We start from the raw sequence: 17888 nt of genomic DNA, 5'->3' as shown, positions 1-17888 counted from the left end.
TTTCTACTGTTCATTATGTTGCAAACAACTGCATACAGTAGTTGACTCCCACTGTGAGATCTTGTCACCCCTGTAAAAAGAAGCTGCAAGACCAGAAGCAGATTATTGGCCTCGTTTTGCAATGGACATAGGCTTGGTTTCAGACAGGAACTGTGTGGGGGGGTTAAAAATAGCTTGGGCAACAGTCTTGAGAGATTTCTCTACTTCATTTTCAGTTATTCCTGCCTCTTCCTGTTCGCCTCAGCTAACCTGTGTCTGTAGAAGAGCGCGAAACCCGAGGCGCCGATACATTCACTGCTAATGGGGTGTGAAATAGGGGGTAATGTAACACAATGTGATTGGTCTGCTACTAAGAATAGGCCTGCTGGGAATTCCCTAGACCTACTTAAGGAACAAGTGGCAGAGGCAGTGACTGACTCATGAGGGGACAGTTCTATAGCAAGTACAGTCTTATGACAAATTCCTATACAGTAATGACCTCTTCATACCCAACATCTGTAAAATATTCAACACAGATAAAGAGTAAAACGCAAGGCTTATAATCACCATGAGACAAGACAAGTCCAAGATTTTCACCTAAGCTCAATTTCAGAGTTTCTGCTGAATTATTTTCAAGCTTGAATATTTGATGAATGCCCTGCATATAAAATGGGTATGATCTCCCACACATTCTCTTTGTTGCAGATAAACAAGTTATATTCAAAGGCTGAGAAGAGCTCTGTGAGAGAAACTGCTGATGCAGCACAAGTCCATGTATGGCCTCGTAACTCTTCAGATCAGTGTCGGAGCTCCTGTGGATCACATTTTGTCCCACAGCAGGAGAGAAATATCCAGATTAAAAAGTTAAGAATGAGTTAATGAAACTACGTCAATTGAACACCACACAAAACAAAGTTACTTTTTAATCATGTATTGCAATTTTTTTTATTTGCTCAAACAATGTTAGCATGTAAGAAAATTCTAATTAATATGAGAACAGTATGGTACAAAGTGAATGATAAAAGAATAAAGGAAACTGAAATTCATTTCAGAGACATTCAGTTGAATTTCTCATGAATATTCTTAATGTCCACCAGCTTCGGTTCCCTCAATAGATGGAAAAATCAGATTTGGGGGACAAAAATGTAACTGTAGAGCACAGGAGGTTGGTGGCACCTTAATTGGGGAGGATGGGCTTGTGGTAATAACTGGAGCGGAATTGGTGGAATGGTATCAAATACACCAAACACATGGTTTGATGCCATTCCAGTCGCTCTGTTCAGACATTATGAGCCGTCCTCCCCTCAGCAGCCTCCACTGCTGTAGAGGATATATACATTTTCAGATTTCCCAAGCGCCAAGAACCTAAACCATGTAACAAACTGCTCTGTAACATACAAATGGCATGAGGAAAATACACCACTTCTAGGGTTCAATTGTGTACAATTGTGACATAACTTCATTCTCCCATTAAAATAACTATACCAGGATGCAAAAAAAAAAAAACTAAACAATGATCATGTGTGAGATAATGACAATTCCTAGAATTATTACTAGTCTTTTTAAATCTTTGACATATTAAATGTAAATTCAGAACAAGGCACAAACCATGAAGATCACAAACAGAATTATCCATGTAGATATGAATGATTCTTAATTAGAATGTGTCACTCCTCAATCCAAAGGACTCGATATATAGACATCTCCCTTTTTCTTGACAATGATAAAACAAAAGGCGACTCAGTAGAGTGTGATGTGTGTAGGAGGAGATTGTAGCTGAAACCTTTGGTGTGATAGCCACACTATTGGCAATGGCTGCATCTTGTAAGCAGGTTCATCATAGTATCGTGAATTTCTATGGGTTTATAAAGTGCAATCGATGCTGTAAACACTCTTCTGTACAAACTTCCAATGCTTTGACTCAGAGATGAGAATGAAATAATTTGTGTTTGAGCAAAACACTCACAAGGGGAGTGTTGTGAAGATAGCTCAGTCACTACGACCCCCTCAGCTGTTGCCATGACAGAACCCTGATCAAAGTCGATCCCCTTACCAGCAAGTCAAGAGAATAGAAGCTAGAGTTTTACATTGGAGACAGCTCTGTTTTACACTAGTCTCAGGGTGACCTCAGTTTGACCTTCTCTCAGTTGATTGTACATCGAGATTTTTAGGAAATCAAAAGTGTTTTGTTTTGAAAAGTTAACATTTTCAATTAAAAGTAGCCATTCCCATATGAGCAAAGTCAAAGGGCGAAAGAAGTATGCCATTATCAGAACTTCATATTATAGGAGAGGAAATAAAGGCAAACAAAAATGCTACAAATAATTATTAAGCACAAGTCAAACACAATGGCACAAGCATGATGCGGATATGTCATGCCGACAAACTCATTTATGGGGTGTCCCTCATGTCTTTTTCATTACTCATTTATGGAGTGTCCCTCATGTCTTTTTCATTACTCATTTATGGGGTGTCCCTCATGTCTTTTTCATTACTCATTTATGGGGTGTCCCTCATGTCTTTTCATTACTCATTTATGGGGTGTCCCTCATGTCTTTTTCATGACTATTTTTTGTATATTTTTTAATGCATGTAATTGTTTTAATGCAAAATACCATGAATTGAAAAATGAATGGCGTACCTCAGTAAATTAAGTACATTATGGCTATAAACAGAGGGGGTCTGTCCATCTCATCTATTCACTACCCATTTGTTTCAGAACAGTTTAGAATCTATTAGGTAGATGTACAGTAGTGAACAGAAGGAGGTACAGAATCACTATCACAACCTCAACAGGGCGCTGGAGTGGAGTTAAAAGAACAGGAACATTTTAAGGAAAACATGTGGGGGAAATTCAACCCAGATGCTACACTTATTGCTTATAAACTGACGGACAATAATGCAACTTCTTGGCAGTCTCACCGTACATGCACCAAACATTTTGACAGAAAATGAGAGGGAGAGGAAAAAAGATTCAGTTCATAATAACAGTAGAGATTTCAAATAGCTTCATCTCCAGATCTGGTCATGGTGATTTTAGCAGTATTAACCGTCACTAATTGACAGAGGTTGTTTGGTAAAGAGCTACAAAGATTGACTGTAGAAAGGCATGTACCCTTTGTGACCGTCTCATCAGCCTGCAACACACAGAAACATTGATAAGAAATGCAGTACAGTAGCTTGTTACAGCGATCATTTCTATAGAAAAAAAAGAAGATAATGATATTCGGATATTAAGCCAAACAGACCAAAAGACAGACCATCTTGAAAATATTTGATTAAGCTACTTGATATGGCCATGGTTTACATTAAAACAGACAATTGATAGACTTGTAGATATCATTTTTTCTTCTTTTGTACATATTCAGGTTAAAATAGTATTTGAGGAAGACAAGCATTACAGAGTCCTGCAGCAGTAGACAATACCAAGTCCACCAGTCAGTCCCTCATTCACATCAAGAGGCTCCCTCCTATGGCCCTATGGGAAACTGAGTCCTACTTCCCTTTCCCTCCCCTCCTGCCTCCAAACTTAACACTCACCCACTAAACGTGCCTTTTTGCTTTGAAATCACAAGTGCGCACCAACCGATCCAAATCTTAGTGTGACCGCTGTCTGACTTCTCACACTTCAATGGTTAATACAGTATACAGCTCAATATAGTTAGTTTTTTATTTGTTGATTTTCCTTGTTTTCTTGTGTTATCGACAAAGAGAGAAATCTTTGCATAATGACAGTCAATTCTCTTCATGACTGTGTCCTGTCCTCCAGGTGAGGCTGCGGGAAAATGGCAGCAACGGCCAGGCTTCACAAGATGGACGCCAGCAGTGCTTCCATGCTACACACCTCCAGCACTCCCTCGTCCCCAGTTGTGTGTCTGACGCTGCTCCGCCCAAAAACTCTGTCTGCTGTATTAATTCGGTTATTGTCATCATCATCGCTACCTTTTTAAACTTTTTTCCTTGTTTGTTTCTTTATAATATTGTCCTATCTGAAGTTGACCTGTCTCAGTTGTCCGGTAATAGGTGTAATTTACAGGGAGGTGAGATCCTTCTACACAGTGTTCGACTTGCCCAGCTCCTCTCTGATGGCTGTGGACAGACAAACAACATGTCAGTTATATTGTGTTTTGTGCCGTCTTTGCTGTGATATGATCTTAGCAGCGGTTTGAATGGTTTGATGCTAATTCTCTGATGACAAAGGTACAGCAGGCCTCGTAAGCGTAAGCGCTTCCTCTCAGCCCTGTCACATACTACAGAGCAGTATATGCATAAGGTTTATCAAGCAATCAGTTACCATCAATGAGTTCCTCTTTCAGTTTTGATAACTCCTTCCTCATCTCGTCCAGAATGTCCTGAAAATACAAGGTTGGAAAGAGAAGATTAGAGACAAAATACAGTGGAAAAACAAATAACTTATCAAACGTCAGGCTCTTTGGACATGTGAGATGGGGGAAAACAGTGAGCATAGCATCAATGAGCGATACTGTCCCAGAGAGCCGAATGAGTTTTAGTAAGCCCATAGTGTCACTCCTCTGTGTTACTGCTCTGACTGAGGCTGCTGCTGTGTGCACAGATAGGGAGGGTATATGAAGAATCCACACTTATCTAACAGGCTCATTCATAGGGGAGAAGGGAGGGATTGCCGCAGCACAGGACACCGTCATTGGGAACACCCTCTCAGGGCTCTTTAGTATGCTGTGTAAAATATTACAGCTCCAGTGTACTGCCAGCAAACAGCAAGTTGGTCATTTTTGACTTGTCTCCTCTGAATACCTGTTTCAATCTGTCGTAGTCGAGACCTTCTGTTGGCACCCCGTTGGCACTTAGGGATCCAGTCGGTGTGGATTTTGGTCTGTAGATGAGATAAACAGAAAAAGTTAAAGTAGTATACCTAAACTGGGGCTCTTGTCAAGGGGGTCTTCAGAAGTCCCTCTTGGAGGAAAACAAGACAGCTAAGTGCCGACTGTAGCTAGATCATCCTCCTCTGCATTCAGTCCTCAGACACTTCAATCACTCTTTTAAAAAATGTGCAACTATAACAAACAAGTTGAAAGAAAGTGCATTGAAACCCCAAAGGAGGACATCTGAAAATTCAAATTGACGGTTTGATATCAAAACACAACAGGAAACCTAGGAAGTTACAGACTTAAACGCACAAAACAAACTGTCATCATACACCAACATTATTATTTTATATTCAGAATTTGGAAACTGATACACAAATATGGCAATGTAGAGCATAAGAGTACCACAATCATTTTCATGCCATTTCATATCCATTTGTCAGCATTGATACGACACTAGTGGTAAACTGAGCCTATTTGACAGGGTACCTAACAATTTGGCTGCCCACATACAGTATGAGGCTCCTTCATGAACTTAGTTCAAGCATCATTATGCTCTGAGAAAACAAATCTAGATTTAGGCAAAGTGAACCAGTAAATTAACTGGAAACTGTAGAGTCCTATGACTGGAATCACAAATAGAATAGCTTAATGCCTTAGGTCAGGGATGAGCAACTTTGATGGGGTGGGGCCACAAGAAATCTGAACTCATCACCAGGGGCTGTAATTAAATGTAAAAGAATTATGTTAGCTGAAATGGGCTAATTGAGTGACTATCAGTGACTGACATAACGGAATTGATCGGAGTGCCTTTAAATGGGGGTGCCGCCAGTTGCCCATCCCTGCCTTAGGTAAAGCCAGCCCAATACACATGCTACATACACCAACCATACGAGTTCACACACCAACTAATAGGAAGGAAACACACAGCTAACATTGGGTAGTTTAGCTCGATTTAAACAATCAAGTTGACTTTGGGAGCCAGAGTTCAGAAACAGGCCGCTGTAGTCACAGCATGCACAAACAATGCAGCAGTCACACACAGCCATGCTTCTCTGCCATTGGATCAGCTGGGACAGGACACAGTTGCCAACAAGGTAATCACCATGGTCTACAACTACAGGAATGATTCAAGGGAACTAAGGAAACTGAGTGTGAAATCAGTGAAGAAATTAACTCTGTGAACAGCCAAAAGCTTGTCAGAGAGGAAGTGGAAGCCAAGAGGGGAAGTGGAACAATTCTCAATAGTTGCCCTTCTGCGTGTTTGTGTATTTGCTCTAGTGGTCTCTCTGGCCTCCTCTATAGGTCAGATACTAAGGCCAGTTTATGTGAGAGAAATGTAGGATGCCAATGCAGGGCTGTGTGGCCTTATCTATTGGGTGCTTCTGGGACAGAATTGGCACGGAAGTGAATATTAACAGCACTGGGCGGGGTGATGTCTCCTCTAGCTTCCTCACTATACAGTAGCACACAACTACAGAGTGTGTAGAGTATGTGTGTACATGTGAGAGTAGGGGGCACTTTGTGATGTGTTCGAGGGATTCCCTTTGACAGGAATTTTGCAAACTAGGCACTGTAGGAGAGATGGACAGTAAAACAAAGATTGTAAAGCAACTGGAAACGTAACATGACATAGACCTATAGATTGGTTTATTCTTGTTTTAAAATAAACAATGTATATACGTGGAGTTCATTAGCAGTCTGGTGATTACTTTGCTGGCAAAACTGAGACAGAGTATGTGGGAATTACAAGGCACTAACCCAACCCCCCCCAAAATATCACTTCCACTTCGATTGCAGCAAATTACACAAAATGAGTAAAAAAGGGAGAATTATCATTCTACAGGCCTGTATACCTGTTTACGAGATCAGAACCCATCGGACTTCTTCACGGTGAGTCAAGTCCGTGAGAGAGAGACTACAGCTTTTAAAAGGCCTGTCCTGTAGCCCCAGGTCCCCTCCCTAAACCAGACCAAACTAAACCTACAGGCTACAGAGAAAACACTGAGTATAGCTGTCAGAGCATATGGAAAAACAACTGCTATTGATGATATATTGACTTTGTTTTAAGTTAACTTTACATTGATAAAAGCATTGTAATAGGAATTTTCTAGGGATCTGTTAATTGTCTGAAACTTTTCACATTAATACGCTAAAATGCAACACCAACCGACTTTAAAGGAAGTTCTAAAAAACATCTCACATTCTCAGCGAATTAAAACAAAAAAGGACTTGTGGTGGAGGCAGTCAGCATTCTGTTTTGCACATGGAAGCTGGAGGTGCATTTCCAGGAACACGTTCTCACCGACAAACCGCCATTTAGAGCCCTGGAATTTGGGGCTTTCATTGACAGATCTCAGGAACACTCACTTTCATCTATATTCTTCGTAGCGGTCTATTTATCACTACAAACCGATGCTGGCAATAAGACCATATTCAACGAGCTGTATACGGCGCTCCTAGTGGCCGGGGACTTTAATGCACTTAAATCAGTTTTACCTCATTTCTACCAGCATGTTAAATGTGCAATATAAATAAAGAACTTCACTCCACACACAGAGATGAGTACAAAGCTCTCCCTCACCCTCCATTTGGCAAATCTGCCCATAATTCTATCCTCCTGAATCCTGCTTACAAGCAAAAATTAATGCAGGAAGCACCAGTGACTCGGTCAATAAAAAAGTGATCAGATGAAGCAGATGCTAAACTACAGGACTGTTTTGCTAGCACAGACTGGAATTTGTTCCGGGATTATTCCGATGGCATTGAGGAGTACAGCACATCAGTTACTGGCTTTATCAATAAGTGCATCGATGACATCGTCCCCACAGTGACTGTACATACATACCCCAACCAGAAGCCATGGATTACAGGCAACATCCGCACTGAGCTAATGGGTAGAGCTGCCTTTTTTCAAGGAGCGGGACTCTAACCCGGAAGCTAATAAGAAATCCCGCTATGCCCTCCGATGAACCATCAAACAGACAAAGCGTCAATACAGGACTAAGATTGAATAGTACTACATTGGCTCCGATACTCGTCGGATGTGGCAGGGCTTGCAAACCATTAGACTACAAAGGGAAGCCCAGCCACGAGCTAACCCAGTGACACAAGCCTATCAGACGAGCTAAATTACTTCTATGCATGCGTCGAGGCAAGAAACACTGAAGCATGCATGAGAGCATCAGCTGTTCCGGACGACTGTGTGATCACGCTCGCCGTAGCCGATGAGAGTAAGACCTTTAAACAGGTCAACATTCACAAAGCCGCAGGGCCAGACAGATTACCAGGACGTGCACTCCGAGCATGTGCTGACCAACTGGCAAGTGTCTTCACTGACAACTTCAACCTTTCCCTGTCTGAGTCTGTAATACCAAAATGTTTCAAGCAGACCACCATAGTCCCTGTGCCCAAGAACACTAAGTTAACCTGCCTAAATGACACTGACCCATAGCACTCATGTCTGGTCATGGCTCACAACACCATTATCCCAGAAACCCTACACCCACTCCAATTTGCATACCGCCCCAACAGATCCACAGATGATGCAAAGTCTATTGCACTCCACACTGCACTTTCACACCTGGATAAAAATAACTCTTATGTGAGAATGCTACTCATTGACAACAGCTCAGCGTTCAACACCGTCAAAGCTCATAACTAAGCTAAGGACCCTGTGACTCAACACCTCCCTCTGCAACTGGATCCTAGACTTCCTGATGGGCCGCCCCCAGTTGGTAAGGGTAGGTAACAACACATCCGCCACGCTTATCCTCAACACGGGGGCCCCTCAGCGGTGCGTGCTCAGTCCCCTCCTGTACTCCCTGTTCACTCATGACTGCATGGCCAGGCACGACTCCAACACCATCATTAAGTTTGCTGATGACAACCGTGGTAGGCCTGATCACCGACAACGATGAGACCACCTATAGGGAGGAGGTCAGAGACCTGGCCGTGTGGTGCAAGGACAACCTCTCCCTCAACGTGATCAAGACAAAGGAGATGATTGTGGACTACAGGAAAAGGAGGAACGAGCCCATCCCCATTCTCATCGATGGGGCTGTAGTGGAGCAGATTGACAGCTTCAAGATCCTTGGTGTCCACATCACCAACAAACTAACATGGTCCAAGCACATCAAGACAGTCGTGAAGAGGGCACGACAAAACCTATTCCCCCTCAGGAGACTGAAAAGATTTGGCATGGGTCCTCAGATCCTCAAAAGGTTCTACAGCTGAACCATCGAGAGCATCCTGACCGGTTGCATCACTGCCTGGTATGGCAACTGCTCGGCCTCCGACCGCAAGGCACTACAGAGGGTAGTGTGTACGGCCCAGTACATCACTGGGGCCAAGCTTCCTGCCATCCAGGACCTCTATACCAAGCAGTGTCAGAGGAAGAACCTAAAAATTGTTCTCCTACCACCCTAGTCATAGACTGTTCTCTCGGCTACCACATGGCAAGATGTACCGGAGCTCCAAGTCTAGGTCTAAGAGGCTTCTAAACAGCTTTTACCCCCAAGTCATAAGACTCCTGAACATCTAATCAATGGCTACCCAGACTATTTGCATTGCCTGCCCTCCCACTTCACACTGCTGCTACTCTGTTTATTATCTATGCATAGTCACTTTAATAACTCTACCTACATGTACATATTACCTCAAAAAAACGGTGCCCCTGCACATTGACTCTGTACCGGTACCCCCTGTATATAGCCTCACTATTGTTATTTTACTGCTGCTCTTTAATTATTTGTTACTTTTATTTCTTAATTTTAAGGTATTTTTCTTAACTGCATTGTTGGTTAACGGCTTATAAGTAAGCATTTCACTGTAAGGTCTGCACCTGTTGTATTCGGCACATGCAACAATTAAAATTTGATTTGATACAGACAGCCTTGCTAGCGGTAGCCTAGTGGTAAGCAGCAGCCCTGTGCTTTAGTCGTATTATTAACCAGTCATGAACCAGCAAGCCCAGGGGTCGGACCCCAGCAGTGAGCCATGCTCTGCTACCCTCTGTGCTCCTTCTCTCCAGTTACATGATAATGAGCGGCAATGCAGAGGCAGTCAATGATTCAGACAGGCAGTGGATATTTTTGACTTAGTTGTGCTTGACCCAATAATGTGTTTAGACTCAGAGACTAAAAATGTATTACCGTTTGTACATGAAATCTAAGCACATTTATGGAATGCTGGTACTTACCTTCCAATGACTGGGGATTTGCTACCATTCATAGTGTTAGTCCTCTCCCATGGTTTCCTGGGCATGTCTGCAGAGGAGAGAAACACAAAAGCATTAGATATATTACACTGATATAAACGTCATCAGAAGACAAACAAATACTGACAGAACAAATCTGCCAAACTACATTAACTGCTGGCCAACACTGACTAGGATCCTGGTGTTCTGAATGTGGAAGGTGTTTCTCTTCTGGTCCTGTGTATCTCTGACCACTACAGTCCTGTACTCTATCCTGTACCCCACTCACCTGGTGTGCTACAGGCAGACACTTTAGGAGTCGTGGTGCCCTCACCGCCGCCGTCGTCCTATTGGAGAGAAGCACAGTGAGTTCAAAAGGTCAGAAGATATAGGTCAGGCAGCTTCAGATGATCAGAAATGCGACCAGGCATTTAGTTAATAACCCACTGAGGGAGAACCATTGATCCTCTTTAATGCCACCAATGACCCTCAAAGAGAAACATATGAAGCTCCAAAGACATCCAGAAGGGATGGATACAGAATACAAACACCAGGCTACTGAATTATAGATGGGTCGACTAGATAGATACTGTCAGGCAGGATATACAGAGATGAACTTTCCCTGGCCTCTGTCTGTCATACTCACAGCTCTCTGCTCCGGCTCAGGTGATGATCCCTTCTCTGCAATTCTTCTCCTGAAAAACACCACAAAATATTAAAGTTCTAACATGCTATATTGTATGTCCTCAAAAAAAATTCTCACGACAAATTACTTTTAAATAATGTTTGGCTGCCCGTGACAGCTACTGTACATGATCTGCAATGATATGGCACTCAATAAAAATATTTATATTGACAAGAAACATTTGGGTCTCAAGCCTTCCTCAATATTGCCCCCACTCCCTGAAGCCACCCAAACATGCTGTATGCCTCCTCTCTCCATGTTTCAAACAGGAATGTAGTGTCATGTCACCTCCTGGCCAGGAGGGCGCTCATTTCCTCCATCAACCCCCCTCCTCCAGGTGCTCCTCCCAGAGGGCCGTTCCCTCCAGGTTTGGCCCCTGTAGCGCCAGCCAAGCCCCCAGCCATGGCTGCAGCCAGAGCAGCTGCCGCATCACCACCACTATCACTCTGAAGGATAGAAAGGTCTGAGTAAGAGAAGTAGTGGTAGACCATGTTACAGAGGCACATAACTGGGGGTCAGGTATGGTGGAGTGCAGTATATGAAAGCGTGAAGTACAGTATGGGCTACATAATTTAAATGTATCTGAAGTGAGTGGCAGCTCCCAATTAGTGCTGAGTGATTAGTGTTTTGAGGTTGGTTCGCTTATTGTTAAGATTATTTAAAAAATAATCCCGATGTTTGATTTCAATATTTTTATATTACGAAATAATGACATTACAATGATTTGAGCATTTTAATGGAAATTCCAAAGGCCAAAATGTGGACCTGTCAGGTAGACGGGTCGACATCAATAGAAAAATGGGAAATTACTATGAAATAATAAAATATTTGAGTTGTGTCTATTACTTAGTTTTTATTTGATTTTTCATTCCTTAAAGTCATCATTTCATCTCTACTCAAGCAGCAGCAGTCAGCCTGCCAGGCCATCTAACGTTACATGCTCCCCATACTGTACTGTCTCTTTAGTCATCCTATTTAGCTAACCAGCCTAAGTACTGTAGCCTACAGCATGCTGCAGAGCTGTCTGACAAAATAATTGTACTAGTTCTTCAAAGTAGATAAGGTAAACTTTCAAACTCTCTGTCCCTCTCATCGTTGTGTACATTGACTTGATTTCTCAGATTTCTCTCGGGAATGAAACAGCGAGCTGGGCTCACCAAAAAAAGTGAACTAAATGGAATTCAAGTAATTGAACAGAAGTCGATTTAATAACCAAAAAACGATGAAATGTTAGTTAATAGCTCAGCACTACTTCAAATAGTTGGGATATAAATTGTGACTGGTGCTGGACAAGATCACAAGCCTGTGAGGATATGGTATGAGACAAACAGTGGGTGTCTGTGTAAGAGTAAGGACTTGTGGGTGTGTTTCTGTTCTGTGTGTGTCGGCCTCTCACCCTTGGCACTTTACGCAGCTTGGCTCCAGCGAGGGCAGCGGCCAGCCCAGACAGGGGGCGGTCCTCCGAGGGGGAGAAGAGGCCGGGTGGCAGGGGAGGGGCTGGTGGAGGGGGAGGGTGGGCCTGGCCACCGAGGGAAGGTGGGGGTCCGGGTGGGGGAGGGGGCACGCCGCTGGTAGGGGTGAGTGTGGGGGGTAAGGGGGGAGGGGGAGGAGGGCCTGGTTGGGCAGAGGCTGTGGAGGTCACAGAGGAGCTGGGAGGGAGGGGGGGGAGGGGGAGGGGGGGTGGGCAGCACCGGCGTCAACACTGTGTCTGTATAGGGGGAGGAGGGAGAAGATTAAACAGTCAGTATCAAAATTTAGGACTCACAGAAAGAGCAGGAGTCACGAGTTCTCTCCTATTTAGTTTATCCTCACACACAAAACTCAGGCTTCCTAAAGTACCCATACTACATTCAGCATCAATACTAACATTATCAGGCTTGACCATCTATTGGGTAACTTTAGACTTTAAAACTTGTATGTGAAGAACAAAACTGGTTTGTGAAGACACGGCATGAAGTCACTAACATCCCCTTGCTGTTTGTCATACAACATGCATGCACATCAGTGAGTTGTGTTAATGGCCTAAATGTATCCATTTGAATGAAGCAAATGGAGACATCCAACACAAACAAGACAGAAAATGCATTGGACACAGGAACTCTAGCAGCCTTAGTTAGGTCAATATCGGCATATGCCTGCAAGAGCAGCCCTAAACCATGGAACCACAGAGATGTATTAACTGGAATAATTAGCTTGTAGAAAATCATTGTGATTCGTCAACCCAGACAGATGATTGGATCAATAAGCCATGATGGATGTGCCCATATTGAGCTCCTGTTAATGAGGGCGTGACCTATAGAATTAGGAATTCGAAAACTAATTATTATAATAGTAATTTAATTGGATCTCTATAGTGTGACCAGTTTCCTTTCAGCCAATGAGAGAGGAGACTGGAGGGCAGAGGTCACGAACACGGGTGGGTCAGTCCAAGTGGGAGAAATAGTTACACTGAATCTACATATACAGTACGTTCGGAAAGTATTCAGACATTTTGTTACGTTACAGCCTTACTCTAAAATTGATTAGTTTCTCCTTCAAATCTACACACACACACACACACACACACACACACACACACACACACACACACAATACCCCATAATGACAAAGCAAAAAAAAAAGTTTGACATTTTTGCATAAAAACTATACTGCATAAAAACTAAACTGAAATATCACATTTACAAAAGGTATTCAGACCCTTTACTCAGTACTTTGTTAAAGCATCTTTGGCAGTGATTACAGCCTCGAATCTTCTTGGGTATGACGCTACAAGCTTGGCACACCTGTATTTACGAGGTTCTCGCATTCTTCTCTGCAGATCCTCTCAAGCTCTGTCAGGTTGGATGGGGAGCGTCGCTGCACAGCTATTTTCAGGTCTCCCCAGAGACGTTTGATCAAGTTGAAGTCTGGGCTCTGGCTGGGCCACTCATGAACATTACGACTTGTCCTGAAACCACTCCTGCTTTGTCATGGCTGTGTGTTTAGGGTCGTTGTCCTTTTGGAAGGTGAACCTTTTCCCCAGTCTGAGGTCCTGAGTGCTATGGAGCAGGTTTTCATCAAGGATCTCTCTGTACTTTGCTCTGTTCATCTTTGCCTCGATCCTGACTAGGCTCCCAGTCCCTGCCGCTGAAAAACATCCCCACAGCATGATGCTACCACCACCATGCTTCACTGTAGGGATGGTGCCAGGTTTCCTCCAGACATGACGATTGGCATTCAGGCCAAAGAGTTCCATCTTGGTTTCATCAGACCAGATAATCTTGTTTCTCATGGTCTGAGAGTCCTTTAGATGCCTTTTGGCAAACTCTAAGCAGGCTGTCATGTGCCTTTTACTGAGGAGTGGCTTCCACCTGACCACTCTACCATAAAGGCCTGATTGGTGGAGTGCTGCTGAGATGGTTGTCCTTGTGGAAGGTTCTCACATCTCCACAGAGGAACTCTGGAGCTCTGTCAGAGTGACCATCAGGTTCTTGGTCACCTCCTTGACATACATTTGACATTTTAGTCATTTAGCAGACGCTCTTATCCAGAACGACTTACAGTAGTGAATGCATACATGTCATACATTTTTTTTTCTTTTTTTTTCCCTGTGCTGGCCCCCCGTGGGAATCGAACCCACAACCCTGGCGTTGCAAACACCATGCATTGCAAACACCATGCTCTACCAACTGAGCTACAGGGAAGGCCCTTCTTCCCCGATTGCTCAGTTTGTCCCGGCGGCCAGCTCTTGGTGGTTCCAAACTTCTTCCATTTAAGAATGATGGAGGCCACGGTGTGGGGACCTTCAATGCTGCAGAAATGTTTTGGTACCCTTCCCCAGATCTGTGCTGACACAATCCTGTCTCAGAGCTCTACAGACAATTCCTTCGACCTCATGGCTTGGTTTTTGCGGTATGCCTTTCCAAATCATGTCCAGTCAATTGAATTTACCACAGATGGATTCAAATCAAGTTATAGAAACATCAAGGATGATCAATGGAAACAGGATGCACCTGAACTCAATTGAGTCTGAATACTTAAGTAAATAAATGTTCTAGATTTTTAAAACATTTGCAAACATTTAGAAAAACCTCTTTTCGTTTCATCATTATGGGTATTGTGTGTAGATTGATGACATTATTTACAGTAAGGGCTGTAAACGTAACAAAATGTGGAAAACGTCATACCTTCCGACTGCACTGTAAATGCTACTGATGAGTTACTCAAAGGGTAGTTTTAATACACCACAATCCAAAACTCTATTATGTGACAAAATAGTATCATTAATGGTACTGGAGTGTTTGAATTATGTCAAATCTGAACTTTTGAAACTGCAATGGTTTTCAGAAAGATTTCAAATGTGGATAACTACTGTTGAATTAAATGTTCTTTCTCATAAAGTTAATAAGGTAAATCAAATGTGATGGCCGGTTAAGGAAGAATAATACAAAGCTGGTCCTCATTTGACATGGTTGTTAGAGGTGATTCATTTATTTGGATCCTCAATGCAGAGGAGACAGACGTGTATGCTAACTACTCTATTTAGGAGAGGGGGAAAAATGATCTTAATATTATTGATTCCAGCTGCTGGATAGCTTCTGACAGTGAAAATCCCTCTAAAGATGGCCCCCGAGTTCAGTCAGGCATTTCCTAATCAAAATACATCTAATATCTATGTTAATTCCTCCGCACTAGCATCCCTCCCGTTCCCTTGAAACGTACAGTAGTGTCATGACAAGAACCCTAAGTGAACAAGGATGGAGCAGAAATGAGTCTCCATCTATCAGTCCCTTTTGTATCACGTGTACAAGCCTACGGTCACCAAGTCCAGCAGGCTTGATGAACACAACACTGACATGACAAGTGAGGGTGAAAAGTCATGGTAACATACTAAGGTCATCACAATGGTGAATTGCAGAAAAATAATAGTTTGAGGTGATAAAAAAACAAACAAGCAAAGGAGAAACAAAGAGACATTGATCCCTCCAGACATAGCTGCGGTGATCTATAGCTAGACGCAACAGAGCCCCCTGTCTGAGTGCACACATACATGCCATGCCCAATGACCAGACACCATTCAAACCAGTTCACCAGGCAACTCAAGACCACGAGCAATAGCATGGACATACATGGCGAGAGGATGCTGACAGAGGCCAGACAGACACCTGACCAACACAGATTAACAAGCACCTAGCAGACCTAGAGCCACAGCCGTACTAGCCACCGCTGCAGCCAGCGTTGGCACCCAGAGCTGGGCCGAGCTGGTTAGGGCAGGCCCGCTACTCCCTGGACCCCCGTTAGTGGGTGAGTGGAGGTAGAGAGCGAAGCTGAGAGAGGTGAGGCCTTACCCTGCTGGGCCAGAGGGTCTGCAGACTGAAAGGCCTCTGGAGCCGAGGAGCAGGAGTCTCCCAGCTCAGAGAGGTTTACAGAGAGGTCAGCAGAGAGGTCAGCAGAGGCAGGGGGAGCTGTGGAAGGAGAAGGGACAACAGCAGGCTGGGATGAGGGAGAGGACACAAGGGGAGCGATGGGGGAGACAACAGGCGACTGCTGGCAGGACAGGGAAAGGGAGAGAGGGGGCAGCGGTGGAGGGGGCGGCGGGGTGGGAGGGGGGGGCGGGGTGGGGTTGCTGCTGTTGCCAATGGTGAGTGGTGAAGGGGCAGGGAACATAGGAGGCCCATTGGGAGAGGGGGGTTTCTGTGACAAGGGGCTGGGGACTGGGATGGCAATGACAGGGCGTGGGCCTGTTGCCTTGCCCGGGGGACTACTGATCATGACGGGGGGCGAGGGGGGCAGAGGGCTGAAGTTTGTTGCTGACCACACCAAAGACTTGGAGGGGGTTGCTGGGGCCGGGGTGGGGGGCGTGGGAGGTACGGGCTGTCGCCTGGGGACTGTGGCGTAGTGGGGCAAGACGGGGTGGAAGGCGGAGCCTAGCGAGGTGGCAAATCGGGAGGCAGAGTGACGTAGAGGTGGGGTGGGGGGTGTTGCAGAGGAGGGTGATGGGGTGGGCGGAGGGTAGTTGGGGGTGGTGGGAGACACAGACGTAGAGGAGGTCTTGGAGGAGTACTCTGGAGGCGGAGGGGTGTAGAGGGTACTTTCAAATGCTGAACAGGACAGAAGCAGCCACCGTGCAGCCACACAAGGGGGGAAAGAACACAGGAGAGGAGAGAGAGAAAGGGGGAGAAACAGAAAGAACAGAGAGAAGGGGGCAAATGAAGCAGGAAAAACCAGCACAGACCTAAATCTCCTTTTTCTATACTTGGTTCTTTCTCTGACAGAAAGGATGTTACTATTAGTACACAAGGTTAGCAGTTGAGACAGAACCTGAGGCACACTCTGTAAACAGTGTGTCAATGTGTACACATGGATAGAGAGGCAGCAGAAAAACATAGACCATCGTACTTTCAGTCGGGAGCGCTTGGCTTGTCCGCTCATTGAATGAAGCCTAATCAAATGATTCCCACCTCAAACACTTTATTAGCCTCTGGTGAAACTCACAGGATCAACACACACCAGACACAGCACTGGTCAGTCACTCACTCTATCCATGCTGCATCCATCCTGTCCATACCAAGACTGAGCAAGCAGAACAGTTGTATTCTACACATTTACAAGTCAAAGAACCACAATTGAGACATGTAACCAATTTGGACATGTTTTGTTCATTGTTCTTACAATAAGCAAACGGTGCAGACTCGAGTACAATCTAAATGAACTAAATAAATAAAATGCTTCAATATTTGGGTGACTCCAGTTTAAATCAATCACCCCTTACCTGCATTCACCATTACCTAGTTTTCTATCAGAACGATTTCAAGTCAGAATCTCCTCTTTCAAATGACAAGGAGTTCGCATAAAGTCTTACAAAACAAATAAAATAACCATCACAAAGTCTGTTTCTCATCAACACACACATCAGTAGTATCTTCTCATCTCTCATGTAAAGTTTAGAACTAGTGAGGTGAGCCATGGCGGAGGTAGTCTCGCTGGGTGGTCACACTGCCAGAGCCTGACTGCATGCTCTGAATTATCCATGCTCTGTTTTGTGGCCCCAGCCAGCGTAGCCCCAGAGTTAGCCCAGAGCAGAGGCCACTCATGCCATATGTTGACTGAGGGGCAATGCTGCTAATCCTTTGTACCAGCCTCATTCTGCTCCACTGACCCTCAGTGGCAGCCACACACACACACACACTCCTCCAGCCAGAAG

General features: G+C 44.3%; 1 protein-coding gene across 1 annotated transcript in view; it reads right to left on the bottom strand.

Annotated features, from left to right (window-relative positions):
• Positions 1–894: 894 nt before the first annotated feature.
• enah (ENAH actin regulator) overlaps positions 895–17888 on the bottom strand; it is a 115969-nt gene continuing 98975 nt past the window's right edge. Inside the window, exons 6-14 of the mRNA XM_082961484.1 lie at positions 16033–16785; positions 12102–12403; positions 10994–11151; positions 10667–10715; positions 10310–10367; positions 10024–10090; positions 4753–4831; positions 4274–4331; positions 895–4068 (exon numbers count right to left, since the gene is read on the bottom strand). Coding sequence (XP_082817610.1) covers positions 4031–4068; positions 4274–4331; positions 4753–4831; positions 10024–10090; positions 10310–10367; positions 10667–10715; positions 10994–11151; positions 12102–12403; positions 16033–16785 — 1562 coding nt within the window. The 3' untranslated portion in view covers positions 895–4030. The remainder of the gene's footprint in view (positions 4069–4273; positions 4332–4752; positions 4832–10023; positions 10091–10309; positions 10368–10666; positions 10716–10993; positions 11152–12101; positions 12404–16032; positions 16786–17888) is intronic.

The sequence above is a fragment of the Salmo salar genome, chromosome 15 (assembly GCF_965601325.2).
Source record: "Salmo salar chromosome 15, fSalSal1, whole genome shotgun sequence".
Taxonomy (NCBI): Eukaryota; Metazoa; Chordata; class Actinopteri; order Salmoniformes; family Salmonidae; genus Salmo; species Salmo salar.
The sequence above is the reverse complement of the archived record's forward strand: the minus strand, read 5'-3'. Positions and strand labels throughout refer to the sequence as shown.